The following is a 13179-nucleotide window of genomic DNA, read 5'->3' as shown; positions in this document are numbered from 1 at the left end:
GGCGCAAGCGTAGCCCCTCCTGCATGTGTGTTTTTGTTAGGCGTCCCGACGCTCGATCGTAGAGGAAACAGCGGTGTTTTGTTTATTTTCGATTTAAATAACTAATTTTGGCATTTCCGGGTAAGCATGTATGCATCACATTTGGTTATGGCTAGTGTAACTGGATGTTTTAAACTGATATAACTGCCCGAGCAACTCACTATATGGACTGGCTGCTTTCAGGATGTAGGCTACCCTTATTCATTCTTCTTAGAAGGTCCTGGATATAGAGCCTGTCCTAGATTCGCCTATTCGAGTGAATTTGTTCGCAGTGTCTTTGATTACTCCGTTGTTCCCCCAAATAACTCTACGGCTGATGGACACGTAGCTTCCAAATTCGCTTCTCACGTCTCTGCCTAAAACGCTGTGCGTTCATCTTGTAATGTATTTGATGTGTTCGATGTCTGTCTGGTCTGGCCTGCCAATCAGCATGTTTCGTTTTCAAAAGATTCAATTGAACAAATGCATTGCTAAGTAATACATTGCTGGTAGTAGTTGTGACTTGTTAACTGCACACTACAAGCACATGAAAATGTGTTGAGTTTATTGCGCATTTATTGTGTCTCCAAATCCTTTCAGCTATGCCAGCCAGACGTAGACTAATTACAGACACCTTTAAAGTGGTGAAGAAAGCAAAGAATGAGGACACCCATAGGAAGAAGGCTCCTCCATCACCAGAACCAGGTGAGATCAAACAGCAGGCGTCTGAATTTGACAAGGGGTGAGCATTTTGACTTTTTAATCCTTCATCAAATCATTAATGTTGTTTATTTTTTGGTACTACAGAGCCTGAAACACCACAGTTGACAGAAAGAGAAATGGATCTGCTGGAACTGAAGAAGTTTGACTTGGACTGGCGGTTTGGACCGTGCACTGGTATGATCATCATGTCTCATAAATCAACAAAGTCTGGTTTATTTAGAGGTTTTCTCGATTGTTTACAGAAAAATTATGGTTGGCCTACTTGACACAATTTGAAAACATCTCACCTTACCAAACCCTGGACTGAACCACTGCCACTGAAGGTCAAACCCAATTCCTTCTTTTCACTCAAATATCACTTCTAAAACACATTTTCCCTAAAACGCTTCACGCAATTCTCTTGATTTGACAGAATTTTCATGAAGAAAAGCCTGGTTTTGTCATGGAACACACTGTCATTCAAAATACTAAAATCAATTGCCATACTATGTGCACTTCCTCATCACATGGGCAAAATCCTTTCTGTGTCAAATCCATGATGTCGCCACGCATCTAAAAGTCTAAAAATAATATTTCAGTATTGTACAACAGAAATATACCCTCTGTAGTAAGTGGAACACTGAAAAAAATCATATCTCTATAGGTCATGTTGACTAAATACGCTTTACCACATATTAGTGTTCAAATGGTTCATATGAGTGTCAATTCAAATGATGGCTTGTGTTTGTCATTTGACAACACAATTGCTTTTTTTTTAGAAGAGAGTACATTGTTTTGAGACAAGATGTACATTTTGCAGGAAAAGTGAGGGTTTTGCCCGTAGTGTGTGAGTTTTTGGATATTATTATGTTATTACTACTATTATTATTATTAATGATAATAACAACAATAATAAATTGTGTTGTCATTATGTAGGTATAAGCCGGCTTCAGCGTTGGGACCGAGCGGCCCAGCATGGCCTGGATCCCCCTCTGGAGATCAGAGACCTGCTGCTGGACAGAGAGGAGGACCCAGACTACACACACTGGTACAGCGGCGCGCGCACGCGCACACACACACACACACACACACTGGCACAGTGACGTGCAGGCACACGCATACACACGCACACACACACACACTGGTACAGCAGTGCACGTGCGCGCACACACCCACACAAACACTGGTACAGCGGCACACACACCCATCCACACACACACAGGTACAGTGGCACACAGACACACACTGGTACAGCACACACACACACACACACACACACACACACACACACACACACACACACACACACACGCACACGCACACGCACACGCACCCACACACACACACATGTGCTTAGGCAATAGGCACTCACTTATTAAAACTTTCCACACAATGAATGTACAACATTGTAGTAACAAGTGCAAAAAATATGTTCATGACATGTCTTAATTTTTCCCCTTCAGTCTGTGGCGCGACTACCCTCTGTGAAGAATGGTACGGATGAGCCAAGAAGACAGAAAATGATTGTTCCATTTTCGGATGTTCTTTTTTATACTTTTATCACACTACATTTTTTTCTAAATAAAGACATAAAAATGTAAAAGGATCATTCTGTGCCTCCCTGCCTCTGCTTTAATTCATCTGCGGATTCTTTCATGCACCGCAGGGGTGTATACGCGCCAATTCCACAAAAGACCTAGTTTCTAAATTTAGGTAGTTCAGAGCACCTCGGGTGACTCGGGAGACCTCAGGAGATGAGAGGAGACTATAGAGCGATTCGAACCTCCCCTTTTCTGTTCTCACGGTGCAGTCCAATTCATTGCGACAGAGACAGTTTTAATAGGCTATTCTAATGGTGGCGACCATGAATGATTGGCCAGGCTATAAGATGTCAAAGGATTATGACCTTTAGCTGAGGTAGAAGGTCATAAGACATTTTCTACAGGGACTTATACTATTATAGAAAGATGCTGTGATGTAAGCCTGTTTTATACAGGGTGGGGCCTATAGTCTATGGCATCAGTTGGATGATGATAAAGGCTGCCAAGTGTATGAAGCTGATGACCTGAAAAATATTGTTTCAATTATCGATGGGGTGACACCACAATGTGTATTTTTTATCACGAGACCAGGTGTGAAAACCTTATTTCATGCTTGTACAGTGCAAACTGTTTTTCAATGACTGAAGCAGACCTACGTAGGCTATAGTTACTATGCATAGGGGCCTACCCCACACACAGTAGCCTAATAACTTGGAAGAATGACATGCGTGATGACTTTACTATCAGGACGAAGGCCTAAATACCACAGTTCAGGGTCACAAAAGTTACATCATAGGATAAGAGGTGTGCACCTAATGAGCAATTCTAATGAGACGAGACTGATCCGGTCAAGATAGATGGCAGGGGGTCTTGCAAGTGTGACCGACCCTAAGCTCTTATAAACCCTCTTTCTAGCAACAGATGGAACAGGGATGAATATTCCCGTCAATGGTTAACAACTGTGTTCTGCACCGTTTCGTAGAATGAATCTGAAAAAAATAACTGGTTCCTATGACTGCCAATAAAGAATACTGCTTGTTCACAGGCCCACTTCCATGTCAATCATCGTGGATGCTATCGTCGCACGGCAAGGTCACTGGTTAAACGCATAGCTGATGTCTATGTGAAGTCCCCACCCTCCTGCAGTAAGGCACTTCAAGGCGGGACATACGGAGGCTGTGCAAACTGATTAGTCTGCTTAAGCTGTCAAGCTAATTCTCAGGTCTCTCATTGGTTTAGCCGCACCCCAATCGATTCCTGTAACAGAAGCCCTACTTTACTAATGTCATTCTGTGGCCTAGTATTAAATAAAGCTACGGTTACAAGAGAAGAAGGCTGCGTCGGATTAGAGAACACGCCATCGCCTCCATACTCAAAATCTGGTGTAGGACAAGGGATATTTACCAAGCCGTGATAGCCTCCGAGATTTCTCCTGGAAGGGATGCTACAGATTGAAAGGACTATGGCATCATCATAATTTTTTCGGACCATGCAGAAGTCAGTAGTTAATAGCATATGTAGGCTACACTCTTAGTTACATCGGATGGTCTGCAGTTGATAGATAGGCTTAGCTTTAATGCGTTTCCCCTTCAGGGTACAATTTTATTAGAATAGTGGTGTACAATCAGTCGGAAAACTATTGCACTGGTAAGTAGCATACGTTACACTGATTATTATAAGCCTGGTTTGTTGTGAGCTTATGACGGGATGCAGGCACGGCTAGCCTTTAAGCTACAGCGCGCTGACAGTTGTAGCCAGAAGGCTATCTTCAGGGGTCTTTTCCTCAAAGTGTAGGTGTGCTAATAAATAAAAAGAGCGTGCCACTTATGTATCCACGTCATCGGCCCATTATTGGGCTTCAGAGGATAGGCTTTGATCATTCGTCACTAGATAAAGAGAGCGCAAATGTAACAGGTTTGCAGTAGCCAGCTTGTGCGTAACAGGGATGCGCCGCTGATTTTACTCCTTGTCATTCTGTTTGAGGTGGCGGCAGCCTCTTAACAGGTGTCTGTTCATCATCACGCTATGACAGGTGTCAGTTGTGATGTAGCTTACAGTTTACACAGGGGAGCTGAGGTGTCTGTGTCAAGCGTTGATTGCCAACTTGCGCAAGCCTGCATCTAGGCTGTTTGAGTTTGCGAGATGAGTGCCTTGACGATGCGCATCCACCCCCATCCCCTGCTTCCTTCGAAGTGTGCCCCCCCACCCATCCCAGAACATCTACTGCAGACCACAAATAACACTCTTCAAGTCATGCTCTTAAAAGACCCCCTCTGTTGAGAATAACATAGTTAGTGTATATGGAGTGTGGCCTAGTTAGAATCAGCCATCCGTGTGTGGATGTTATTACTGTAACATGCTGTTGTGCGCCTAGTTGAAGCGGTGCAAAGTGATTGACTGTAATCTTTGATAGGGATACAGTGGTCTATAATAAAATGATGTTGTGTACAATATTGGTACAAATATCATTCTCTGTGTTGTTATGCAAATTTCAGGATGTATGAATGTGGTACATGTACATTTTACAATACCGATGCAGTGTGTATGTGTGTGTTTTGGAGGGATGGACAATACCCATACTAAGACGGTGGAGGAGGTGTTGGGCCACTTCAGTGTGAACGAGTCAACTGGAGTAAGCTCGGAACAGCTGAGAAAGAGTCGTGAGAAATGGGGCCCAAATGGTAGGCCTACATCAACTTTTCATTCCCCACCACTGAATACAAATAGTGATGTGTACAAATCTGTTATCTAACACAGGGCAATGTTGTTTGCAGTGAGGTTGCAAAATAGTATCACCTGCACAAACTGTTCTACTATTCTTTTTAGTTTTCTTGGCCCTCAAATTATTGTTTATACCATAGTTGATCCTAAGTCAGCTGTGTTTGCTGGTATGTTGATCTACTCAGCTTTCATGAGTTTTGTCACAAATACTTAATCACAAAAACTAATCTACTCTGTCGTTTTTGTTGTCTGCTGTCTCATCAATCGTGCAGAGTTGCCTGCTGAAGAAGGTACAGTGCAATGAAATCATTTTTTGCATAATCTGGCACACATCTATTCTGCATTTTTATATTACATAACAAAATGTCGGAGCATGGAGGAAGAAAAAAAATGTAATGGCAAGAAATGAGCTGTCCCCTTTCCATCCTCAGGGAAGTCCTTGTGGGAGCTGGTCCTGGAGCAGTTTGAGGATCTACTGGTGCGGATCCTCTTGTTGGCAGCCTGCATCTCTTTTGTAAGGACACAGTGCTGCTATTTCTGGAGAACATTTTGAGATTTTTCATTAAAAAGTATTTCTTGGGGCTTTATTATGGCAGGGCAGTGTGATAGGAGACAGGAAACGAGCAGGAGCAAAATATGGGGCAGGGTTGGGAAATGACCCAGACCAGAATTGAACCTGGGTCCCCTTGGGCATGCAAGCTCATGTGTGGGGTTTAACGCATTGGATCACAGTGCTCCCCACATAATTGTAGTGGTGTTGTAGAGTATGACAGATACGTAGATAGATATTAACAAGTTAAGTTATTATTATTAAGGTAGATAGATATTAACTATTAAGTTATAACATACAGTACTTAAGAAATGAGGCGCATTTTAGTGCACAGATTCACAGAAGGTGTCACTTCAGTGATACTCTTTTGAAAATTACGTGTTAATTTTTACGCACATGTTCAGAGTTTGCATGTTTGTTTTGTTTTTAAATCTGCTGAGGGTTTTGTGATATACTGACTCCCTTTTCCCATGTCTCTTTCTCTCAGACCTTGGCCTGGTTTGAGGAGGGTGAAGGCACCATCACTGCATTTGTAGAGCCCTTTGTGATTCTGCTCATTCTCATAGCAAATGCCATTGTTGGGGTCTGGCAGGTAAAACTATGTCATGTGACGTGGTTGGACATTTGGGTATTTGTTCTAATCACTTACTTTTGTGCGTTGTACATTTATTTGTGTGTTGTGTACTTGTATGGAAAATCACAGCATGCTCTTCGTTAGAATAGATTTGTTTTTATGTAATTATGGTTAAAGCTTGTCAGTGTAATTCAATTTTCTTAGTCTGCGTGCCAAATGCATCTAAATATAAACCTGCAGAAATGGTTATAGCCATATTTACTCAAAGCTTTCCTTTGTGTGAATTATATATATATAAAACATGTTCTCATACTTTCCCCTTTTGTCGAACAGGAACGAAATGCGGAGAATGCAATTGAAGCATTGAAGGAGTATGAGCCCGAGATGGGGAAAGTGTACCGCCAGGACCGGAAGAGCGTCCAGCGTGTCCGGGCGCGAGACATCGTCCCCGGGGACATAGTGGAGGTGGCAGGTCAGAGACTCTTCTTCTCGGCTGAGCTTCTATATAGGCCCTGTCACCGCTAGCTGGTCCTCTAGTCGAAAGGCATCTGGCTACATTCCACAACTGGCTCCAAGAAATGCATTTCCTTCTCTTTTAAATCCCAGCTGGTCTCATTTGTCTGGAACATCGTAATCTTTGTTACCATCATGGCAGATAGCCAGATGTATTTTGGGAAGAAAATAAAGACGGAGAGAGAGAGAGAGCATAAAATCATTTTCCCAGTGCCTTGCAGTGGTTGTGCTCATGGTAGTGGTAAGTGAGGGTTGAAGGCCTCAGCATACTAGTGCTGCGCATGCCTTGATGTCTTTCAAGATGAGAGTTCAAATGTTGTTCTGGGCATCCAGCCAGAACTGTGGAGTTTAGCCTGATTGTCATTCATATTGAATTCATTTATTTGTTTTGCGGAGGGAGGGGATGGGGGGGCGGGGAGGTGTTGTGGAGGACTAGCATCCTAAAATGGGGTTATGTGCTGGTGGAAAGAGTCGGCTCCCAAACACAGTACTCCCCCTTGGCAGGCCTGCCGACAGGGGGGGACAAAGGGGTATGTTGTCCCTGGCCCAGAGAGATAGGAGGCCCAGAATTGGGTCCCCATTACACTGTATGTATTGAGTAGGGGGCCCTTTCAGATGACTTTGTCCTGGGCCCAGAGAAAGCTGTCAGCGGCCCTGCCCCTTGGCACTGTCATGACTCCATGCCAGACGCACAACAGCCTGGAAACATCAAAGTGGAAACATCGAGAACATCCTTACTCTGCAGGCCTGGGCATCTGCCATGTGTCATGTGTCATAGATTGAACACCGTCGTCGTCCTATAGCCATGGTTTTTTTTGGTCGGGTTTCAACTGCAGTACTGTGAATATACTATATAGGCCTGGTTGTTGAATCTCGTAATGGTATTGAGTTCATAGAAAACAGAGGAGGATTCAGCATTTTTAACTGCTGGCTGATATAATAGTGTTGTGGTGGTTTGTCTAAAAAAAAGCTGATTTCATTCAGTGGGTTTTTTTGGTAGTGTAAAGGATATGTCCTCAGAATATTAAAAAACAAAACTCAATCCATCCCTCAATCAAACTCGGGTCTTCCTCATCCTCCTCCTCCTCTTCTTCCTCCTACTCATCCTCATCCCGCAGTGTTTCCCATACATTGAGGAAACTATGGCGGCCCGCCATAGTTTAAATTTGGCCGCCATAGTTTCCGAAAATGTAAAAAAAAAAAAAAAAAAAAAAAAAAAAAAAAAAAAAATTTTTTTTTTTTTTTTTTTTTTTTTACGATTTCCGTTTTTGTTAAAAACGATTTGAATTACGATTTCCTTCGCATTTTCCTCCTGGAGTAAATACATCCTATAGAGAAAACTACAAGTGCTTGAAAGACAGAGGGATCAAAAGCCTAGTCAAGTTGTTGTAGTTAACTTGGGTTTGGGAGCAATAAAAAAAGGGACAGTTGGGATGAGTTTACTAACACTCCCCAGGCTTTGTTTTACAGTTGTAATGAGTTAGGTGACAGGCCTTCATTGACACGGCAGAGGAGACATTGAGCTGTAGGCTATATAGAAATGAATGTGAATATAGACATAAATGTGTAATATGTTGTTCAGCCCTTTCAATGGGAGGAATTTTGAAAAACTGGCCCTGTGACCAGCACCCCTCATGTAGAATGTGTACGCCTGTGTGTGTGTGGGGAAAAGGCATAGCCTACCCTCTTAGACCCTTTTTGTCTATGTGTTAACAATTTCACAGTACTCTTAAATTCTTATCTCTGCTCCTATTTTGTTTTATTATTTTTTTCATTACATAGACCCCTGCATGAGGGACGAATGAAACTGTGTTGTAAACAGAATTTATTCACTGTACTGCATTTTTAAGAAAAATATAGCCTATAAATGTACTACACCACCCCCCCCCCCAAAAGGCCCGCGTGAAAAGAAAAGACGCCCCCCCCACCCCCCGGAAAAAAAAAATCCCGGCTGCCCCCATAGTTTCCAAAATTTCTGTGGGAAACACTGTCCCGCCATGTCTTCTTGCTCTTGCTCTACCTCTTCCTCCTCCCCCTGTTCCTCCTCCTCTCCTCCTCATCTTCCTCATCCTCATTCCGCCATATCTTCTGCCTCTTCCTCCTTATCATCCTCATCCTCATTTCACCATGTCTTCTTGCTCTACCTCTTCCTCCTCCTCCACCTCCTTTTCTTCCTCCTCTCCTCCTCCTCTTCCTCATCCTCATTCTGCAATGTCGTCTTGCTCTTGCTCTACCTCTTCCTCCTCCTCCTCTTCCTCCTCCTCTCCTCATCATCTTCATCATCCTCATTCCGCCATGTTTTCTTCCTCCTCCTCCTCTTCCTCTTCCGCCTCCTCTTCCTCCTCCTCCTCCTCTTCCGCCTCCTCTTCCTCCTCCTCCTCCTCCACCTCCTCCTCCTCCTCTTCGTCATCCTCTCCTCCTCCTCAACCTGATTCCACCATGTCTTCCAGTGGGTGATAAAGTGCCAGCAGACATCCGCCTGACCTCGATCCGCTCGACCACGCTGCGGGTGGACCAGTCCATCCTGACCGGCGAGTCGGTATCGGTCCTGAAGCATACCGACCCCGTGCCTGATCCACGAGCCGTTAACCAGGACAAGAAAAACATGCTCTTCTCGGTATGTGTCTGTACACAGCTCCTGAGGAATATAAACATGCATAAACAAAGAGATGAGTCATCTTTTTTTTGTAAATGTCCAAATGTAATTTACATGTAAGTTCTTTATTTTACTAAGTTAGATTTCCAATGTGCAGGATATGCACAGCTCTCTTCAACATATTAAACATAACGCTGTGCTTAGAGTTAGTAACTCACCATTATTTTTACTCACTTCCCCCATCTCTGTTACAGTAAAGGCAGACAGACTTGCACTGCTCTCTTGTTTATGCCTCTGCAGTACAGCATTTTTTGCCTCGGGTTTCTGTGTATGTAACACATGCCCAGCTTGCAAGCAGGGTGTGTCAGTTTATGCATGTGTGACAGTTTGTGTACATTTAGAACAGTGATGGGTGAGCTTGTTTGTAGTGTGTGTGTGTGTGTGTGTGTGCGTGTGTGTGTGTGTGTGTGTGTGTGTGTGTGTGTGTGTGTGTGTGTGTGTGTGTGTGTGTGTGTGTGTGTGTGTGTGTGTGTGTGTGAGAGAGAGAGCAGGCAGAGTATGAGAGAAAGAGAAAGAGAGAGAGAGGGCGAGAAACAGAGACCGAGAGATATGTGTGTGTATGCATTTCAGCCCAAGCTCCATGGTTGTTGAATTAAACATCAGTGATATTGTGGGTCTTGAACAGCCCCCCACCCCCTGAGAGGCAGAACAGAGGGGTGAGTCATGCCAGCCAGGGCCTTTGACGCTATTGACGGATAATGACCATCAAAGACTCAACCACACGCCCTTTACACCAAATGCATTATGCAATACACTGTACTATACAGCACTATACTATATACAGTACTACTGTATATCCCTGGACAGTAAGAGCTGAATTTCTTGAGCATTTGTTTAGATGAAAGAATCAACCACATTCAACCTGATGATTTTTTGGTATTTTATGCCTTAACCCCTTAAGATGCTGCTTTATACATTTGTTGTTACTAGTACAGTAATGAACAAGTCGTGGTGTATTACTAAAGGGCCTATGTTGTGTCATAGTATTGTAGTGCTATGGTAGTTACATTTCAATGACTATTACAGCGTGCCACTGGAGGTACGGCGCGCATTAAGGGGCTACTTTTCAAATGAGCTCAGGGTTCTTAAAAGGAACGAGCGTTGAATTTTTGAACAATGGCATATGAACATTTTTTTGTGAGGAATTTCTTGTTCAGATGTAGCCCATTAGTCATTTAACATCAGAAAAGACTATTCCATGAGATTGTATGCTGCTATTGACAGCTGTATTGTTTGGGGGCCTGAATGCAGTGACACTGTAGTGAACCATACTGCTGCACAGTTGGAAAAGCACAGCAGTGTGACATTTATACTATAATGGCCACTCAGCTGTTTCAAACTTAGAAAATTAGAATTTCATACAGAACAGATTAGACAGTGCTTATTTGCATTATGTTTATATACTTTAAGATGTTAAAGGTGGATACAGATTATATCTTCTATTTGAATGTAATATTGGACTCGTATCAATGGTTGTTAGAGAGTTATCTGCCAGAGTTGCATCTTTACATTAATCATAGTTATATAGCATCCATAGGCTACTGGTATGACTGTATGCTTATAGCATTGCAATGTGTTTTTTGCACTATATGTTGCTGTTTGTTTTTTATTTCTATTTGCAGTGTGCTAGGTGTTTATATATTATATTATAAAAATCACACAGAGAAAGCAGAGAACACTTAGCCTAGTAAGCTAGACTAACCAGCCTAGTGGCCAAACAAATATTTTTGTCTGGTGATTTAGTCTAGGCTCGTTCATTGTTGGATCATAACAGTAACGCACAAGAAGCACCAGCCCCTGCCCACCAAACATGCCCTCTGTCTGAATCTCTGGGATGGGCTTTGGGAGGATAGCAGAGACTGCTGAATGGCTATACTAACGAAATGTGGTTGTTTGGTTCGTCATAGCGTTGGCAGAGGCAATTTTAACCATAACAACAACAACAGTTTGATCCCACCCACATCCTTCAGCGAGTTCAGACTTAACTTTTCACATTTGTTTTGCTCGCCAGGCTAGAGAACAGCCATTGATTACAGTATGTACTGTTTGCATTACTTTGTTGTACTTACGATACGATACGATACGATACGATACGATACGATACGATGACACAATGATACTTTATTGTCAGTTTACACTGAAATTCATTTTGCATCCCTGAGCAAGACTCGTTTAAGACAGCACATACACATAACACATCACAAGACTATTGCACAATTGACAAAGACAGAGGACACAGGCCTACTGTATATACAGACATACATGCATAGCATACATACATTACATACTGTACAACCCACATTACTTGAGGATATTACCTACGTGGAGTGATAACACTATGTAGTCTTACGACTGATTCAGTAAAAGTATTGATTGATGTATGAAGGCATGTTTAAGTCTGTTGCGGTTGAAGCGGGGAACTCTGAAACGTCTACTTGAGGGTAATGGCTGGTATTCTTGGTGTGAGTGTATGTGATGTCAGTAGAGATGGATGTGGCCAGTCGTAGCATACTTTTGTTATGAGCTTCCTGGAATAGGTTTGCTATGGGCAGCCCAATGATCTTAGAGCAGATTTTAATTTGGTATTGGAGTTAATTGGTGTAGAGGACTGGACCTTTTTTTCCTTAATCAATGTCAGATATATTGTAGTTCATACAGTAGACTGTACACTGTGATGTCTATATTATCCACATCCGTGCTGGTTAATTCCTGTAGAGTTATTGTGGTTGGAGAGGAAAGTGCTCTTCAGATAGGAATGGAGAGATGACAGGTGAAGCTCTCGTGAGGAGAGTTGAACAAGTAGTGGGGAGCGCATCAGGGGTAGTGGGGGGAAGTAGGGAGGAAAAGTGGGACTGAGTCACCGGGGGGCCCACGCAAGAAGGGGCCCCACAGGGAGGGTCTGATTGTTTTTTAGTTATTAATATATAAAGGGGGTCCTTTGGAGCTGCCCATACATAGGGCCTAGAATTTGGTGCTGTGCCCCTGGGGACGCATGACGTCCTGAAACGTGTGCTCCCTTGTCCTTGTCACCAGGGGACAAACATCGCGGCAGGCAGGGCCATGGGGGTGGTGGTGGCCACGGGGGTGCACACGGAGATCGGGAAGATCCGGGACGAGATGGCTGCCACCGACCCGGAGAGGACCCCGCTGCAGCAGAAACTGGACCAGTTTGGGGAGCAGCTGTCCAAGGTGCTACACTTATTGGAGCATAACACTACTGTATTACTGTAAAATAAAAAAAATGGCATTGCCTTTGAGCTGTAGGTTGTAAGAATTGTGCTATATAAATACAGCTTATTGTTGTTGTTGTTATTATTATTATTATTATTGTTGTTGTTGTTGTTGTTGTTGTTGTTGTTGTTCCTATTCATAGCATCAGTACTCAACATTGTCCTTCCTTCACAGGTGATAACAGTGATCTGTGTAGCGGTGTGGGGCATCAACGTCGGGCACTTCAGTGACCCAGTGCATGGGGGCAGCTGGCTGAGGGGTGCTGTGTACTACTTCAAGATTGCTGTGGCACTTGCAGTAGCAGCCATTCCTGAAGGTGAGCTGAGCACCAATAATAGGGATATTTGTCCTGTTTGTGTTTTTTCCTGCACCCCTCCCCCTACTTTTGACACTCTGGCACAGACGTGGGCAAACTCAGGCCCTGGGGCCACATGCGGCCCGCTGTGACATTCATCTGGCCCGCAAAGTTTTTACAAGACCGGTCATTTTTAAATCCAATATCATGATCTGACCCAACATTCTTAAAATTGCTACCCAAGGGTCTTGCAGGTTTGAGATTAACCATGTACCATAGGCTACTGTATTCATCTACCTACAGTTTGTAAGTGAATTTCAATTTGATGTGCAGGAATGAAATAGTCAACAAGTTATGCAAGCGTATGTTATTGTTATG

The 13179-nt window shown here is 43.3% G+C and overlaps 2 protein-coding genes across 3 annotated transcripts in view; both read left to right on the top strand.

Moving 5' to 3' along the window:
* The first annotated feature begins 2 nt into the window (after positions 1–2).
* On the top strand, positions 3–2328 carry pold4 (DNA polymerase delta 4, accessory subunit). Its single transcript, XM_063219643.1, has 5 exons — positions 3–120; positions 619–723; positions 826–915; positions 1657–1768; positions 2184–2328. The coding sequence occupies exons 2-5, from the start codon at positions 621–623 to the stop codon at positions 2206–2208; spliced, it is 330 nt and encodes a 109-aa protein (XP_063075713.1). The 5' UTR covers positions 3–120; positions 619–620; the 3' UTR covers positions 2209–2328.
* A 1235-nt stretch (positions 2329–3563) lies between these two features.
* si:dkey-28b4.8 (sarcoplasmic/endoplasmic reticulum calcium ATPase 2) overlaps positions 3564–13179 on the top strand; it is a 28027-nt gene continuing 18411 nt past the window's right edge. Inside the window, exons 1-9 of one of the 2 annotated variants that reach the window (XM_063219641.1) lie at positions 3564–3908; positions 4823–4942; positions 5255–5272; positions 5414–5496; positions 6020–6124; positions 6440–6578; positions 9070–9236; positions 12309–12464; positions 12681–12822. In XM_063219641.1, the coding sequence (XP_063075711.1) occupies positions 4825–4942; positions 5255–5272; positions 5414–5496; positions 6020–6124; positions 6440–6578; positions 9070–9236; positions 12309–12464; positions 12681–12822 (928 nt within the window). In that variant the 5' untranslated portion in view covers positions 3564–3908; positions 4823–4824. Of the gene's footprint in view, positions 3909–4582; positions 4943–5254; positions 5273–5413; positions 5497–6019; positions 6125–6439; positions 6579–9069; positions 9237–12308; positions 12465–12680; positions 12823–13179 lie in introns of those variants that run through there. The other variant, XM_063219640.1, reaches the window with a different exon arrangement.

The sequence above is a fragment of the Engraulis encrasicolus genome, chromosome 16, assembly GCF_034702125.1.
Source record: "Engraulis encrasicolus isolate BLACKSEA-1 chromosome 16, IST_EnEncr_1.0, whole genome shotgun sequence".
In the NCBI taxonomy this organism is placed as follows: domain Eukaryota; kingdom Metazoa; phylum Chordata; class Actinopteri; order Clupeiformes; family Engraulidae; genus Engraulis; species Engraulis encrasicolus.
Note: the sequence above shows the minus strand (reverse complement) of the source record. Positions and strands in the feature narration are given on the sequence as shown.

Excerpts from the sequence above, each read along its gene's own strand:
- pold4 (XM_063219643.1), top strand. The coding sequence starts at position 621 with ATGCCAGCCAGACGTAGACTAATTACAGACACCTTTAAAGTGGTGAAG. Across the intron at positions 724-825 it reads TCCTCCATCACCAGAACCAG|AGCCTGAAACACCACAGTTG; the intron begins GTGAGATCAAAC and ends TTGGTACTACAG. Across the intron at positions 916-1,656 it reads GCGGTTTGGACCGTGCACTG|GTATAAGCCGGCTTCAGCGT; the intron begins GTATGATCATCA and ends GTCATTATGTAG.